Source organism: Miniopterus natalensis, chromosome 11, assembly GCF_054644295.1.
Source record: "Miniopterus natalensis isolate mMinNat1 chromosome 11, mMinNat1.hap1, whole genome shotgun sequence".
NCBI classification, from domain to species: Eukaryota; Metazoa; Chordata; class Mammalia; order Chiroptera; family Miniopteridae; genus Miniopterus; species Miniopterus natalensis.
In genome coordinates this window covers 30,311,245-30,329,894 of record NC_142091.1, presented here as the reverse complement: position 1 = coordinate 30,329,894, position 18,650 = coordinate 30,311,245, and the positions used below count along the sequence as shown (strand labels likewise).

The following is an 18,650-nucleotide window of genomic DNA, read 5'->3' as shown; positions in this document are numbered from 1 at the left end:
CCAACACAGAAATCATGTTACAAGGTTGATGTGAGATGGTCTGTGTTACTTTCAATTTGCTAGGTTAATTGGTCTTCATCTTAGAAATCAGCCTAATAGACTGATTAAAATATAGTATGTCAACAATCAACCCCATGAACTGGCATTACAGAAAGATGGTAAAATTTGATGTCAGACATCCTAGGTGTGAGGCCAAGTTACTACTTGCGTACTTCACAGGGCTATTATGCAGGTTAATAAAATTTGTAAAAAAACAATTTATAATTATAGAACATCATACGAGTCAATGAATCATCATCTTTAAAAGAACTATTTACACTATGAACACAATTCTAGACCAAGTAGTCACTGTCATCACCTTAACGGATGCTAACATTTATTGAAGCTCAGGAAATAGTCCAAAAATTTACACGTATTAACCCATTTAATCCTTGATAGCAATTGTACGAGGTTGATACTATCATTAAACCCATTTTATAAGTGATTAAATCAAGATAAAGAGACATTAAATAACTTGGAACTTGAGCTGGATTCATCTACTCTCTCAGAAACATCACTCCTGCTCTTTGCCCTCAGAAGAACAATGTACCTGCTTGCAGCTGTAGAATCTTTGATTTTCTTTCCTTCCAAGGAAGCTAAATGTTGTTCCAAAGCATCAAGAAGACTGCTAGGGGCCTGAAATTATACAAATATGAAGACTTTCATGATAATCAGGCCATTGGTCAAAATAAATCAAGTATCATCTGACACAGGAGAGAAACAAAAATAGTTATACTCCTCATGAACTAATTAACAATGGAGTTTTAGGGACCTAAGAATGACACTATTATTTTTATTATATAAGCATAACCTAGTAAGGGGTATTAATAAACATAATCAAAAATACGAAAACTAAGATTATGTAAACATGAAACACTTAAGAGGATCCCAAAAGAATTTAATTTTTTAAATATTTAACTTATTTGAATTTTAAAGAGAACCATACTCCTAAAAGCTAGACATACTTTTGAGCATGTTCCTGGTACTTAATAAGTACCGCATGAGTAATTTTTGAATAATTATTGATAAATGAACCTGAAGACTAACATCAAGGAAATTAAAATTAAAATCACAATGAGATACAGCTTCTTACCAACTATAATGGCTAGAGTTAAATCGACTAGCAACAAAATGTTGGTGAAGATATGGAATAACTGCAACTCTCATACAATGCTGATGGGAGTAGATCCACCTTAAAAAACGATCTAGATGTTTTTTATAAAGTTAAATATACATCTACCTTAATTACCCAATTCCATTCCTAATTATTCACCCAAGAAATATAAAAGTGTATCTCTACAAGAAAATACTTGTGGAAAAGAATTCAAGAATATTTTAAGTAGCTTTACTTATAATAGTAAAAAACTGCAAATAATCCAAAAGTCCATCATTTGAAAAATACATGAACAAAATTGTGGTAAATCTGGACAATGGAATACTATGCATCAATAAAGAAGAATGATTTAATGTACATTCAACAACATGGACAGATCTCAAAACACTATGATAAACGAAGCGAGACACAAGAATATTTGCATGATTCCATTTATATTAAAGTCAAGATCTGATAAAATTACACTATTAGAAATCAAAACAGTGGTTTGCATGGAGAGAACTAGGGAGTGACTGGAAGGGCAAACAAGAATTGGGGTGATAGAATTGATGTATATCTTGAACGGTGTGTTGATTACACAAATGTTTATAGTTATCAAATCTCACTGAAATGGTCTTTACCTCAATTAAAAAAAAAAAAAAAAAGACTAGCTTTTAAATTCTTAGGCTATATGGCAAATCTCAATATAAAGAGTTAATTACTCTCAAAAGGATACCTTTCTAAAAATCTGAGAAGGAACTGTTACTAAGTGAAGCAAATGCATCAGTGGCATTTAATTACCCCAAATATTGAGATACAGAGTTTCTGGATTACAGGGACCTACCAATAGCTGGAAGGGGCAATACTAGCTAATTTCTCTAACAATTATGACTTGAACAATTTCCTTCTATCAAGACTTTAGCACAAAGCAGATACAGTAGAAAATCAATTAAAACCAAAAATATTAGATTATAACATTAACTTCTACATTGAACTGAGAACACGTGCAACTCACCCAACCCCAACAAAACATTTGCAAAATCAGCAGGCAAAGTACTGTCCCAAGAACTATTATCAGGATGAGAATGTTGATGACAGCAGTTAAAATTTTAAAAGTTCTTATAACACAACAGGCACTGTGCTAGCTACTTTGTATAAATCACGATGAGGAAGACACTATACTAGTATACCGTGTTTACCAATAAAGGACCTGAGATGGTGAAAATTAAGTTACATATCTGATACATAGCAGGAGCCAACATCTGACCTGAAAGCCTAGATATTAGCTACTATGCTATAAAATCCTAAACTAAAATTGTGGTCATTTAAACTAATTAACATTTTTCTGAAAGATTTAAGCTGAGGTTTACAAATATTCAATTACCAATGTTATGATAAGTGATAGCTATTTCCAAAACTCCTTTTGAATATATCTTGCTATTTTTTTAACTCAAACCCACTTTACAGCGAGTGAAGGAAATGTGATGTTTCACATCTTAAAAAGAACAATTTATAACAAAGAATAAGTAATCTCGAATTTCCACTCTTGTACATAACCACTGTTATCTTCCCTGAAGTATAAATAGCTTTGTTTTAGTTCACTTATGAAAAATTTCTGAATCACTCAGAAATCATCAATGAAAAGGGAAGGAGGGTCAGGAACCTGGCCAACCCTACTCAATTTCAAGCATGGATAAAGTACAGACACATGACAGTGTGGCCTGGGGCTTATGTTTTTAAAACAAAAGATAGGTGAAGGTGAGAGGACAAATGGGGTAATGGGGAATTTGAAACTGCCAAATCAGTTTATATTATGTATTGTTCTAGCATGACTCTTACATTTAGCCCACAATAATGTACTTAAACTTAATGAGGTCAATTTATCTCAAATGCAGTGTTTTATTTACATATAACCCATAACTAGATCTATTGTGTACTCTTGGCTAGAGATCAAAGGGATGAATCAGAACAATCGAGTACAGAGAAATAAAGCCAAGACCATTATTTAAAGATGTCCCAGAACAATTTAAAATAAGGCAAAAGATTCTATTAAGGAGAGAGGTGATAAAAATGTTATAAGGATAGTTTATGCCAGGTACTTTCATTCTTAATACTCGATAAACAAGCAAACAAACAAAACAGAAAAAGCCAGGGGAAAATACAGGTTTAAAGTTTCTTTCCTAGAAAAATTTTTGAAGATGATGATGAAAACAATATAATAATAGTTAACACTGAGTGCTTAATGTTGTGTTTTAGGTGTTAATTCATTTAATCACCCCAACTACCTTATGAGGTGGGTATTGTAATTTCTCCATTTTAGAGATGATGACATTGAAGCATAGAGAATAACTTCCCCAAATCACAGGGTAAGCTAACGGCACAGCTAGGAGTCAAACAGATGAACAAAGCCCTGCTCTCTTCTTCCAATATCATGCTTTGAGGTTTATCCCTATTTAATACTCCTACCTGAGTCAAATAGCCAAAGCAGAAGGTTTAAAACAGGAAACATAAATCCTGTATAAAATAATTCTCTATCTTCAAGTGGGGCAAAGGAAATATCCTTTTAAAACTCAAGCAAACTGGGTGTTTGTCTTGTATCCTTCCTGTCAGAGGAAACAAATTGGAAAAAAATTCTCTATCAATAGTATAGTGCACATTTTGTTTTAAAATACCATTCTCTAAGTTCAGTTCTTTCTTTTGACAATGATGACAGGAAAGAGAGATTAAAAAGAATAAACTAAAGGAATGGTATAGCTGTGGTTAGCTCCACCAATATAAGAGGTGAATAGATCACCCTATGTGGTCATGTTAGAACAATCATCACCAATACATCAAAACATTGAAATCTGTCAGGAAAAATTACACTGATCTCCTTGACAGCATGGGCTGCATATTAGTCATCTTGTGCCCTTAGCACCTAGCAATACATAAAAGATAATGAATTGATATTATAAAAACATACTTACCTGTGAAAGGTCTGGTATATCACCTCTGTCAATCCCAACTTGCTGTAAGAAAAAGCAGCATTGTATTTAAAGATAAAATTATAATAAGGATGTTTTATAAATAAAATTAGAAAATGACATCTATGACTAGTACTTTGAACAATATTTTAGATAGACTTTAAAAATAAGAAAAATATTTAATATCCAAATATATCATAGAATATTTCCAAGGGCTTAGATGTTATCTGAGGGCTCTAAAAGTTGTAACAGGAGCTAGAGTTGGAAATTCAACAAGACTATTAAATTACCGTCTCCGTATCTCTAAGCACCTATACCCTGTCACAATCTGAAAAATCCATCATTTCTAGTTGTTTTATGATAAAAACACTATGGCAAGAATGAGAAAGGCTAACCACAAACAAGTTCCCTGGAGCATAAAAAGAAGTTAAAGAACAAACTTGATGATAATAACTTTGTCTTCCTCTGTAAAATATGCTTTCCCAGTCAATCACCATAAATAACAATTCTTAAAACCTATGTTCACTCAAGTAGGCCAGGTTTTATACAAATGCCAACTAATATCTAACCAGGATATAATTGTTTCCAGAAAGCAATCCCAAACATGCTTTTATGATATCCAGGCACTAGATAATTTCCAGCAAAAAAAGATAAAAACCATTCCTACTTATTATTCTAGTACCCAAATTTAAAAACTGTTTCCCTCCTTGGGGCTATGTTTCATTTTCTAATCATTCTCTCTTCTCAAGGGCCAGTCCCAGAATGACATCAGTAGAAAAGTTGATAAAATAATTCATACTGATCTTAAGGGCTAATCAATAACTCATACATTTTTCTTTCTCCTTCAAACACATTTGAAAAGGTTACTTATGCCTTTACTCCAAGAACTAAAATCTCATAATGAAATTACAATCCCAAAGACAGCCTCATGAAAATGTTTTAGGGCAGGAGAGTCTCCTTCTCAGGTTATATGGAACAGATGGTCTATTCCATTACAAGTAAGACCAATAGATCTGGAGGTAAATAAGGACTTAAAACTCAAGTCAGTAACTATAACTATCAAATGCAAAGGACCTAAGAGGCCAAAGGAAAAGTAAACAAATTAAAACTTGTTTAAAGAATTTACTGGAATCACAGCATAAACTTTTATCTGCTTTTAATGTGACTGAACCTAAAAAAATGTGGAAAAGACATTAATTTCTCCTTGAGAGATACTTTACATTCAAAATAAATTGCAGTAGACTTTATAAAATATCTGATTAACAACACAAAGCTATTTTCTTCATCATCTTGTTGTATTCATCTGCTACAGAGTAAAACATCACTATGGTAATAGAACTAAAATCACCAACTTGGTAGTTCCAATTAACTACTTTGACATAATTGATCAATAATAGCCTAGTCATCTTCCAGAATGACCCTAGCAAGACATCTCTGGTGGTGATAGGTAGAGGGTAAACATAAACAAAAGTGCTTTAAGAGCTGCCTCTGTACAAGCAAGAAAATGCCTGCAAGGATTACCACAACTGTATTCTGTGACAATTTCAAAAAATTATTTCTTAAATAGACTTGTAAAATTAGATTATCCCATATGCTACATTCATGGTTTTTATAATCACTAATAAATGATAAATACACTAAATTCACTTCTGCAGGGGAACAAAACATCTTGAACAATATGGTTCCAGTTGCAAGCCTCACTGGAGAAAAGAGACTTTTGCACTTACACTGAAGTCTTTACCACATTTAACAGAATAAATCTTCTAAAATATATGATTAATTCCAAACATAAAAATCGCTGCCCCTACTTGTGCCACCCAATTTATATATAATTTAAAAATAGATTCTTTCAATATTCAGTATTGAACTAAATATACAGAATATATTTTATTCAATACTATATCACATTTATACCATAACAAAGAATACAACATATTTTTGTAACTGAATATATGTAAAAATGTTTCTTTCATTTGGATGACTGATTTCTTCAAAATCCACACTTACAAGAAAACAAGTTAAGAAATATAGTCACTTAAAGACAGTTTACCTCTGCAACTTTGAGAAACTCTGAGATTCTTGTCATCCTGGTCAGGAACTTCTTATAGATGTCAAGACCTTCTTTGCACTGGTTCTTTTTCATATCAAAATATTTTTCTGCCAAAAGTAGATGTAAAAATACTTTTACTCACATCGAAATATACCACTCAAAAAGAAAAAGAAAATAACAGCTCCTAAGAGATCATATAGGTATTGAGAACACATTCACCCTACAGTAAAAAAGTGTTAAGTTAGCTTGGCTATTTAAAGCGAATTGAAATACAGATGCTATTATAGTGAAAACAGAAAAATTACTTAACTCATATTACCAGTTTGTTCTGCAATATTGCTTCCCTCACAATTCCCTAAATATATACTTGCATATTAATACATATGACCCTTCACTTCATTTAAAACAGTACTAACTTCTATTCCTAAATATTCTTACTAATGATATATTAACAAATATGGCTACTTCATCATATCCAAATGTGTCTTGGAAAGTTCATTTAAACTTAATATATAAACAGCAGTAAAGAGGTTCATTTATAGTCATCATAGGGTGGAAGACTACGCCTTCCAAAGCTTTGAAGAAAACTCTCCATTTTTCACTTGTGAAAAAATAAGCCAAATTTTCCTGTTTCCATGGATTAAAGCATCCTAAGTTCATGTTATCCGAGCCTATGAAAAACAAATTTAAATAAATTCTAAAAAAAATAAAAACAAGTGGAGGGATAACAAGAACACTGGAGTGAACACATTTGATATGTATTTGTACTTTGGCACTATTTGAAAATCATTACTTGTCTACTCCATCCAAATCCCACTGGAAAAAAAATAAAAGGCATTTCTAGGCCAAATTAACTGCATTCCATATAGTTAACTCCTGAACAATGCAGGGGTTGGGAGCACAAATTCCCATGCAGTTGAAAGTCTGCATGTAAATTTTGACTCCCCAAGAACTGAACTACTAATAGGCTACTGCTGAATGGAAGCCTTAAGGATAACAAATAGTCAATTAACACATTTTGTATATGTATTATATACTGTATTGTTACAATAAAGCTAGAGAAAATAAATGTTAAGAAAATGTATTTACTGTATTTGTTGGGAAGAAAAAAAACAAACACAAAATGCATATAAATGGACCTGTGCTGTTCAAGGATCAATGGTAAACCGAAAACACAATAAAGCACCAAACAGTCCTAAAATGCCTCAAAACACCTCATCCTTAAAAATAAATATTTGATACATTTAAAATAATTATCAGTATTTAAGTTAACTTTAGGAAAAATATCAATTTTACAGTTAAAGTCCATGATGGAATAAATTATGAGGAAATAGGATTTTTCCTGGACAGAAAAATTTCAACTTAATTTTTTAAGAAATTTTTACATTTCTAAAAATTATAAAACTGATAGAAGAAAATACATATATCTAAAAATTATAAAGTTCATTTAGCTAAATGTTCTAGTTGTAAAAGTATTTAATCACTCAGCATACATACAGGTATAAATTTTTTTCTCCAAATATATTGTTACAACAAATGAATATATCTCAATAAATTTTTAGGCAACAACTCACACAGTATTGTTTACCCATATGACACAAGATAAAAAATAACATGTCATTAAGCTACAGCAATATTTACCCAATAGGTTAATAATTCCTTCATTGTATGCCGCAAACAGTCTAATGGCATCTTTGAACAAGAGCATGAAGGCAGCATTTATTACTCCATTTGTAAGTTCATTACTATTAACCTGGGGGGGGGAAATAAGAAAAAAAATTAGCTAATCGTATGTTTTAAATAACAACAACTTCCTTCAAATTAAAATACAGTGAACTCTTATATTTAGGTGTATTAAAGAAAAAGAGATTTATTTCTTGCAATCAGTTACAGCCAAAGAGTGCAAAAATCTTAATCAAAGAGTTCAGACTTATGAAAAAGCCACAAGCAAACAAACATCCTACAACATTCAATTTAGTTTTGAAATAAGTAGTTGAAAACAAAAGTACTCTTTAACTCTTGCAGTTCCTAGGCTATATCTCAAAAGTCTTTTACTATAAGTTCATTTTAACATTAAATACTTATAATTGCAAAATAAAGCCTATTTATAAGTGGATGTTCACTTCAAGTCATGAAAGATTTACAGAACATTTTTAAATCAAAAAGTATTGATTAAATGGCTACTACAATCACCAATGCACTGAGCTAGATAGAAGATACTTTTAAAAATATATACATCTTTCACAGTATTACAAACGAACTGACCTTCAAAAGGGTGATGATATTTTTGCCTTACTTGGCTACTAGAAGAATTAAATGATATACTGAGTGTCAAGGGCCTAGTGCAGTACCTTACACATGAGGGACCAATATTTATTATTATTATTGAATTATGCTATTACAAAAAAATAGCACTTACTTATCTATCAAGAATACTAGGAATAATTTTATCTCAAGGAATGAATCAAAAGGATAAGTCAAATTAAGTTTAAGTTTTTTACATAACAAGGATATCTAGTACATGGAAATTAATTTGTTAGGTATACAAAAGCATAAGCACAAAGTTAAATAGTAAGCAACGAGTTGGTAAATATTTGCAGAATATCTAACAAGGCTGATTACTATTATATAGAAAGAATCCTAATAATAAAGCAAATGACAGACAATTCACAAAATAAAAAATACAGATGACAAATAACGTGAAAAGAAGTTCAACTTTACTTATCAGGTAAGTTAAGATATAATAATAAAACTAAACTACTGAAATAGCCTTTCTTGAGCACCAGACCAGTAGGTATCAAAATAATCAAAACCAAAGTATTATTCAGTACTGATAAAAATGAAGAAAAACAGGCACCTGTTGACAAGTGACTGGCTCAACCCTTTTGGAGTGTAAACTGGCAATATTTTAAAATTTTAAATGTTTATTTCCTTTGAACCACCAAATTCTTAAGGCCTTAACCCTACAGAAATAGGTTTAAAAATGTGTAGATACACACATTATCTAACACACACACACACACAACTCAGTGTCCCCTCTCTTCTCTGTCCTCCCCACCCCCATTTTCTGGATTAAAAAAAACAAAACACAATAGAAAAACTCTATCAATAGATGTATACGGCAAACTGTTACATACAATGAAGTACAATAGAGACAATAAGGAGAGTAATTTTATAAAGGAAAACAAATTTCATGGTTGGACCCTACTCTCTATCAAAACCAAAATATCACTCAGTAGTTACATCAATCTCCTATGCCTTCTAGACTAGGGGTCAGAAAACTTTTTATGTAAAGGGACTAACTGTATTTTAGACTCTGTGGGCTATATGGTCTCTGTCACAAATATTCGACTCTGTCATTACATCGCAATAACAGCTATAGACAATATGTAAACCAACGAGCCTGGCTGTGTTCTAATATTACTGCAAACACTGAATTTAAATTTCATATAATTTTCAAATGTCAAAATACTATTTTTTTAAAATTATTTTCAACCACTTAAACACGTAAAAATAATTCTTAGCTCACAAGCTATATAAAAAGAGGCATCAGGTCATAGTCTGATAACCCGTTCTAGTCTAAGAAGCACTTACAGGATTCATTTGCTGAATGTTTATTGAACAGTATCTGTCACACATTACTGACAGTGGGGACATAAGCACAGAAAATGCAGACCTGGTGCCTGTCCTCAAGCAGCTTAAGGTCTATCAACAGCATCAGTTAAATAAAAAATCAATTTCAGCATGAAATTGCCACAGTTTCATTTACTAACTTGTACTTATAACCTCTAAAATAAAATACCTTAAAATAGATGCCCCCCCCCCAAAAAAGACTTGAAAATACTAATATTTAACATATTACAAAGACAAAGCTGCCGGTTTGTTTCAAGTGATGGTAATTAAAACAAAAATTTCAGGGAACACAAAGCACTTGGGCAACAGCTACAAGACAGGCTGTTACAAGTATATTTGAACTTCCTTTTATTTCTTAATAATTGTCATGCTTTGAGTCCTACAAAGTAGACAAAGTAAAATAGTAACTTGGCTATTCCTTAAAACATTGTCATAAATTTTTTAAATCTAAAAACCATTATCAAAAGAAAGCAGATTTTTAGATCACTCCCTTAACCTCTTTATCACTTTCTTTAGCTTGTATAGTCCAGCACTTCATATCCACGAGGATTCAACCAACCATGGACAGAAAATATTCGGGGGTGGCGGGGAGAGTTACATTGTTGCTGACATGTATACTATGTAGTTAGGCTACAATGGTTGCATCTATACTGAACATGTACAGACTTATTTTCTTGTCATTATTCCCTAAACAATAGAATATAATAACTATATAGCATTTACAGTGTATTAGGTATTATAAGTAACCTAGAGACGATTTAAAGTATATGGGAGGATGTGCATAGGTTATATATATGCAAGTACTAAGCCATTTTAATAAGGGACTTGAGCATCTGTGAATTTTACATCCACAGGTAGTCCTGGAACCAATCCCCTGTGGATACAGGCTGACTGTATACCCTATAATTCTAGAGCTAGAGAAGCACCACCCAAGAAATCAGTAAATCTAAAACAATTATAAAAATGGAAAGTAACCTGATTTGGGCCCGCATTTATAGAAAACACTTAGCCAAATAGGATGTGAGTGTGAAAAAATTAGAGTCTATGAAAACTTGAAAACAAAAACCTTGACAAATTATAAGGATAACATTTTAAAATCTTAAATTTTAAAAGATTTGTGCAATCAACTTACATTAAAATCAAGAAGGGCATCCATTTGATTTTGAATAATTGGTACAGTTTTTAGGAGTTTTTCTGTGTTCATTGTCCTCATAACTCCATCAGCCCTGTTTTTTTAAAAAAAGAAACAATTGAGTTTGTTATTAAATCTACATTTTAAACTCCCATCTGGCTCTCTATTTAAACAGAGAACAAGCTGCTATGAAACATCACATATTTTTAAGTCATTACTGAACCTGAAACCTCAAGCTTAAGTCATACAGCAAAAACAAAAACAGAAAATATTTATGCCTCTCAAGGTGCTCATTTAAAACTAAAAAGAAAGATGTGAAACAAGAGAAACAAAAATCAAAGTCTACATTACACAGCCAGGTTTATAGTGCACTTTTCTAACGAGGAAACCATCTAATCCTCACATGATTCATGTGTGTAAAGAACAGTTTTATAATTTTTCAAAAATATTACAAATAAAATAATTGCCTCAAATTACTACACAGTTAGGATTTGATGGAGCCAGCAGTTAAGCTCAAGTCTTGGTGAGGACTGCTTTATTTGAGGTATTTTATTCATTACTCAAACACCAAAATTGCATGTTACACAGAAAATTATAACTAAAAATACTTTATTATAAAATAAAAGACAATTTTACAAAGTCATTCTAATCAGACCATTAAGTAAGTGAATATTAATAGGAATGTTTTTAATAAAATACTGTCAAATAATTCCAAAAAGATTCCTTTGAATATTTCTTCAGATATTTCTAAAGATAGAGAAATATAAGCAGTACCAAATAAACTAGAATTTTACAAAAGTAGCACCAAAAACACTAGATAAAAGGTACCAGGGCTAAGGTACACAACAAACACTAAGTGCTTATTATGTATCAGGCTCCACATTAAGGACTTGATGTACGTTTTTCAAACCCTCGCAAAAATCCTGTAGATTTTCTCCTGTCCCATTTAATCCTGTCCCATTTCATAGGTGATGAAATTTTAGGTGGTGAGGTTATATAACTTTTTATGGTTAGAGAACTAATCAGTGGTAGGGTCACTATATAAACCACGCCATATTAGATTTCAAAACAGTACTTTTCATAACTTTTTGGCATAGTAACAAGACACTTTCAAAAAGTGCAAGCTTTCCTGATTTACAAATAAACCATACTTATAACCAGCTGCTCCACTCTGAGTTACTCCCTTCAATCACAACCCCAGAAGCCAGAAAAACAATTAAGTTAGGAAAAGCAACAATAGAGCTCTGTGCCACACAACACTGAACTGTCTCAGGCAGGCAGCTACTGAACAGCTTTAGTCCAACAACTCTCCCCAATAAGGTAAGTTAACCTCTCAAATACTGAACTACACTGACTGGTATTAGCTGCTGGAGTTTGGGATAGGACACCATTCCCTCTTTGCAACCCTTTATTTTCATCCACGTCTCACACACTCATTTTATCAGTCATTATTTAGTCACCACTTAGTTCTCCCTCTCTCCCCTTGCTGAGGTCACTTTTTACTTCTGGTCACTTCCCCTCCATCACAAGAGACTTGAATTCTGTCTCCACTTTTCTTGGTTAACTTCAACATCTATATGGGTAATAAATCCAACATCTTGATCTCAAAGTGCCTTGACTGCAGTTCCTATTCCCATGGTCAGATCCTAACTTTACTGCCCCCAAAGCCACATCAACCACCCCCCCCCCACCACCAAAAAGAAAACAAAAACAAAATTCAGACACCTTGTCCTATTGACAATAACCTTTTAACCTTCTAGCAGCCTTGGTCAATTATCCACACAGCAAAAACCATTCAACTTCATAAACTTCAATGCACCAAACTCTCCACTATTCACATTGTTCCCTTAATTTTACTTCCTTCATCTAGCTTAGAATCCCAAATATTATTATTAATTCCTTTGTACTCTCTTCTTCCTTTGTAGTCAGTCACCTGACAAGTTCACAATCCTGGGTGAGCAAACATTTACCTCCTCCATGACTGTAACATGCAGCTGAGTACTGTTAAAGAAAACCACAAAACTGAGCAAACTGATAAAACTATAATAAATTCATAATCATCAACTTCAAATGGGGATTCGGCATTGCAAGCAATTCTCTTAGCCTTCTCTAGTGAATTCCTTTCCTAAGTATACTTCAAAACTCCTTCTTCCACCACTCCCTTCCTTGCATCTCCACACCCAACACACAAACTCCCAGCACTTAACTCCCAAAATATTTCATTGAGAAACAGAAAATGACAAAAAGGGATTGTCTGGTCATCTCCCCATCAAAACTACATCTATCTGGTCTGCTCCTATTACAGTGGAGAAGGTCTACTTCTTTCTAGCAAATGTAAATACCACTCACAAAGGTCCTCTGGGTCCCACTCTGTCACTATCCTTTAGCTGTCCTCCTCTTCTCTAACCCAGCATTGTACAATAGAGCTATTTGCAGTGATGGAAATGGTCTATATCTGCACCATTCAACACAATAGCTACTAGCCACGTGTGGCTACTGGGCATCTGAAATGTAAATGATGCATTTGGGGAAATGATTTTTTAATTTTACTTGACTTTAATCAATTTAAATTTAAATGGCCACATGTGGCAAGTGGCTACCATATTGGACAATGCAGCTTATTTATCGTTTTATACTAGATCATTCCCATGAATATGCAAGCAGTCTCTAGAATCCCCATTCTTTAAACATATACACACACTACCACGACCAATCTCATATTATTTCTTAGCAGAGCCAAGCATACGTCTCAAGAGTTGCCACTTCTTCACATTTTATTATTTAATTCATTTCATTATGAGCCCCACTCCTACCACCCAGTTTAACTTCTCTAGTTTAGGTCCTCTAGAAATTCCATGTTACTTCTCCAGTGGTTCTTTAACATTATCTGACTAGACTTCTCAGCATCATTCAAAAGTTTTCCTCATTCTTGTAATATTCTACTGTCTTAGCATCCCCCTATATCACTCTTTCCTTGTTTTCTTCCTACTTCAGTATCACTTTTTCAATCTTTTTTGTTGGCTCCACATCCTTTATCCATCCTCTAAAACAGATGTTGTGTATCTTAAGGTTTCCTAGGCCCTCTCCTCTCATTGTATACTTATGCCCCAGGTGACCTGTCATACCCAAGGCAAAAACTAGCAAAAATGCCACTGACATATTTATAATCCTAGACTATAACTCTCAAGTTCCAAGTTAACATATTCAACTGCCTACTTGATATCTCAAGTTGTACAAATCAAAGGTATCTCAAAACTAGTATTTCCAAAACTAAATCCTTACTTTTTAGTACTACACCCTACCTTATGCCACTCCCTGAAATCCTCCCTGTAAATGGTGCTGTGTCCCCAGTAACTTATGCCAGAGACTATGGAGATATTTCTGATTCTTCCCTCTCACTAGCCTCCACATCATTTCTTCCCAGAGAACTTTAAATTTCTTAATTAAGAAGAATCTTACAATTAAAAAACAGAAGGACAGTTTAAGGAAGCTGTGGGACAACATGAAACAACAATATTCGCATTATAGGAGTACCAGAAGAGGTAGAAAGCAAGCAAGGGTTAGAGAACCTGTTTGAAGAAATAATGGCAGAAAACTTCCCTAACCTGATCAAGGAAAAACTCATGCAAGTTCAGGAGGCACAGAGAGTCCCAAACAAGAAGAATCCCAAGAGACATCATAATTAAAATGCCAAGAATTCAAGAAAAAGAGAGGATATTAAGGGCAATAAGAGAAAAGCAATCTGTTACCTACAAAGGAGCTCCCATAAGGCTGTCAGCTGACTTCTCATCAGAAACTCTACGGGCCAGAAGGAAATGGCATGAAGTATTCAAGGTAATGCAAAACAAGGATCTGAAACCAAGACTACTCTATCCAGCAAGATTATCATTCAAAATAGATGGTGAAATAGTTTCCCAGACAAAAAAAGGCTAAAGGAGTTTATCACCATCAAACTAGAATTGCAGGAAACAGGAACTGCTGTAATTAGAAGTAGAAATAGAAACATAGGCATAAAGAATTAAAATGGCAATAGATAAGTATCTATCAATAATAACCTTAAATGTAAATGGATTAAATGCTCCTATTAAAAGACATAGGGTGGCTGAATGGATAAGAAAACATGACCCAAATATACGTGTCTACAAAAGACCCACCTCAAAACAAAAGACTCACATAGGATGAGTGAAGGGATAGAAAATTTTTTTCCATGCAAATGGAAATGAAAAAAAAAAGCTGGGGTAGCAATATTCATATCAGACAAAATAGATTTCAAAATGAAGACCATAATGAGAAACAAGAAAAAGGTCACTACGTAATACTAAAGGGAATGATCCAAAAAGAGGATATAATCCTGATAAATATAAATGCACCCAATGTAGGAGCACAAGTTTATAAAAAAAAACTTCTAGAGGGCTTTAAGGGAGAGATCAACAGCAAGACAGCCATACTAGGGGACTTTAACACCCCACTGATTGCACTGGATAGGTCTTCCAGACCAAAAAAGAATCAACAAGAAAACTGACTCTAAATAATACACAGATGGATTGAAATGACATTTACAGGACATTCCATCCCAAAGCTGCAGAATGTACATTCTTCCCAAGAGCACATCAGTAGATGAGTAGATAAAAAAGCTGTGGTACATTTACACCATGAAATATTATACAACTGTAAAAAAAGAAGGATCTCTTATTCTTTGGGACAGCATGGATGGAACTGGAGTATTATGCTAGGCAAAATAAGTCAATCTGAGAAAGGCAAGTACCGTATGAGGTCACTCACATGTGGAATATAATAAACAAAATAAACTGATAAACAAAACAGATCCAGAGGCATAGAAGTATGGAACAGACTGAGGGATCTCAGAGGGAAGATGGGGGTAAGGGAGTGGGTGGGGAGAGATTAATCAAAGAACTTAATGTCTATAAGCATAACCCATGCACACAGACATTGTTATGGGGAAGGCCTGGGAGTGGGGTGGATGCAGGGTGGAAGGGATCAATGGGGGGTAAAAGAGGACATTTGTAACACTTTCAACAATAAAGATAAATTTAAAAACAAAACAAAAATACAAAAAGAAGAATCTTAACACTTATCATATGCTTATATCAGACTTCAAAAATCTCAAATAATTCACAAACCCAAATGCTTGAACAAGATTCAAACCAAATGCATGATGCCATGCAGGACGCAGGTTTTTATGACTTCTTAAATAAATTACAATTAAATTCAGATACTTGCTTCCCAAATATAGTAGCAATGGCTTAAAAGCTACTCATCCATGTTCTTATTCACATACAATACCAGGATTACTTTCTCATTTTACTTGTTATGTAACAATGTCTTGTTACTTTGAACTGCACTAATTTAAGATTCTAGATAATTCAACATAATACTACCAAAAAATAGAACATTAAACAAACAAACAAATATGAAGAGAACAATGTTTAACCAACTAAAAAGGCAAATCTACAGGCAATTATTGGATCCATTTTTCATTAAACGATTTAATGTGCTGTTTACAAACTCATCTTGTCATCTTTTCAAAAACTATTAAACATCCACCATGTTTAGACAATCTGGAAAGTCCTGAAGATATGAATATGGCAGGAATATACTGATGGATGCGCCATATAAAATTTAATAACATAAATGAAGCTTCCTCAAAGAAACGTCAGAGTGAATTCTTGAAAAATAACTAAGAATTTGCCATAATAACAAAAAGGGGCTTTAAAAAGAAGTACAGTTGACCCTAGAACAACGCAGGGGGCTTAGGGACAATTGACTCCCCAGAAATTTGTCCTTCAGCATTGGCAGGGGATTGGTTCTAGGATCCCCACCTCACCCTGCCATGGATACTAAAATCCACAGATGCTAAAGTCCCTTATATAAAACCTAATTAAAATGCAAACAAAGGATTTGAACAGACGTTTTTCCAAAGATATACAAATGGCGAATAAGAACATAAAAAGACACAACATCATTAGCCATCAGGGAAACGCAAACCAAAAAATCATAATGATATACCACTTTACACTCACTAGGATAGCTAGAATAATAATAATAAGCCTGGCCGGGCATGGCTCAGCAGTTAAGCGTCAACCTAGGATCTAGGCGATTGGGGTTCGATTCCCGGTCAGGGCACATGCCCCGGTTGTGGGCTTGATCAATGACTCTCATCATTGATGTTTCTATCTCTCTCTCTCCGTCTCCTTCCCTCTCTCTGAAATCAATAAAAGATATATTTTTAAAATAATAATAATAAAAAATAACAAGTATTGACAATAATGTGTAGAAATCTAACCCACAAACATTGCTGGTGGGAACGTAAAACAGTTCAACTGCTTTAAAAAAAAGAAAAAATTTGGCAGTTCCTCAAGAAGCTAACCATAAGTTACCATATGGACTCAGCAATTCCACTCCTAGGTACATGCCAAAGAGAACTAAAAAGAATCCACACAAAAATTTATTCACCAATGCTCATAGGAGCACTATTCCTTCCTATTAGCCAAAAAGTAGAAACCACTCAAATGCCCATCAGCTGATGAATAAAGAAAATGTAGTATAATCCATACAACAGAATATTATTCAGTCATAAAAAGTAACAAAGTACTGCCCAGCTGGCATGGCTCAGTGGTTGATCATCGACCTAAGAATCAGGTCATGGTTTGACTCCCAGTAAGGGCACATGACCGGGTTGCAAGCTCAATCCCTAGTAGGGGACGTGCAGGAGGCAGCTCACTGATGTTTCTCTCTCATTGATGTTTCTCTCTCCCTCTCCCTTAGTCTCTCTGAAATCAGTAAAAACATATTTAAAAAAAAAAGAAAAAGAAACGAAGTTCTGATCCATGCTACAACAAGGTTGCTACAACTTGAATAGATTATGCTAAGTGAAAGAAGCTACACAGAAAAGGCCACATGTTATGATTCCAGCATAAAATAGGAACTATAAAAAAGAACCAGTCAGAAATGAAGAATACAATAACTGAAATGAAACACACACTAGAAGGAATCAACACCAGATAAGATAAAGCACAGGATCAAATCAGCAATTTGAAAGACAAGATAGTAGAAAACATCCAATCAGAGCAGCAAAAAGAAAAAAGAATTTTTAAAAAATAAGGATCGTTTAAGGGACCTCTGGGACAGTATCAAATGTAACAACAGTAGCATCATGGAGGTACCAGAAAAAGAGAAAAAGCAAGGGATTGAGAATCTATTTGAAGAAATAATGGCTGAAAGCTTCCCTAACTTGAAGGAAAAAGACACACAAGTCCAAAAAGCTCAGAGAGTCCCAAACAAGATGAACCCAAAGAGGCCCACACCAACACACATAATTAAAATACAAAAGGTTAAAGACAAAGTCATCATTTTAAAAGCAGCAAGAGAAAAGCAGCTAGTTACCTACAAGGAAACCTCCAAAGACTGTCAGTTGATTTCACAACAGAAATTTTGCAGGCCAGAAGGGACTGGCCAGAAATATTCAAAGTGATGAAAACCAAGGACCTACAACCAAGATTACTCTATCCAGCACGGCTATCATTTAGAATATATGGTCAGATAAAGAGCTTCCCAGACAAGAAAAAGCTAAAGAAGTTCATCACCATCAAGCTAGTAATGCAAGATATGTTAAAGGGATTTCTTTAAAGAAGAAAAAGATAAAGAATATGAATAATAAAATGCCAGTAACTACATATCTATCAACAATTACTTTAAATGCAAATGGATTAAATGCTCCAA

General features: G+C 33.6%; 1 protein-coding gene and 1 non-coding gene across 14 annotated transcripts in view; one reads left to right on the top strand and one right to left on the bottom strand.

Annotated features, from left to right (window-relative positions):
• The window catches only part of PICALM (phosphatidylinositol binding clathrin assembly protein), a 96,983-nt gene that overhangs the window by 39,420 nt on the left and 38,913 nt on the right, over positions 1 to 18,650 (bottom strand). For all 13 annotated transcript variants that reach the window (XM_087821624.1, XM_087821625.1, XM_016206825.2 and 10 more), the window contains exons 5-9: positions 10,911 to 11,004; positions 7,787 to 7,898; positions 6,146 to 6,252; positions 4,099 to 4,140; positions 590 to 675 (exon numbers count right to left, since the gene is read on the bottom strand). In XM_087821624.1, the coding sequence (XP_087677750.1) occupies positions 590 to 675; positions 4,099 to 4,140; positions 6,146 to 6,252; positions 7,787 to 7,898; positions 10,911 to 11,004 (441 nt within the window). The remainder of the gene's footprint in view (positions 1 to 589; positions 676 to 4,098; positions 4,141 to 6,145; positions 6,253 to 7,786; positions 7,899 to 10,910; positions 11,005 to 18,650) is intronic.
• On the top strand, positions 3,636 to 3,753 carry LOC148091960 (small nucleolar RNA SNORA27). The gene has a single exon (XR_015715325.1). It is a non-coding gene; the product is annotated as a small nucleolar RNA SNORA27 (small nucleolar RNA).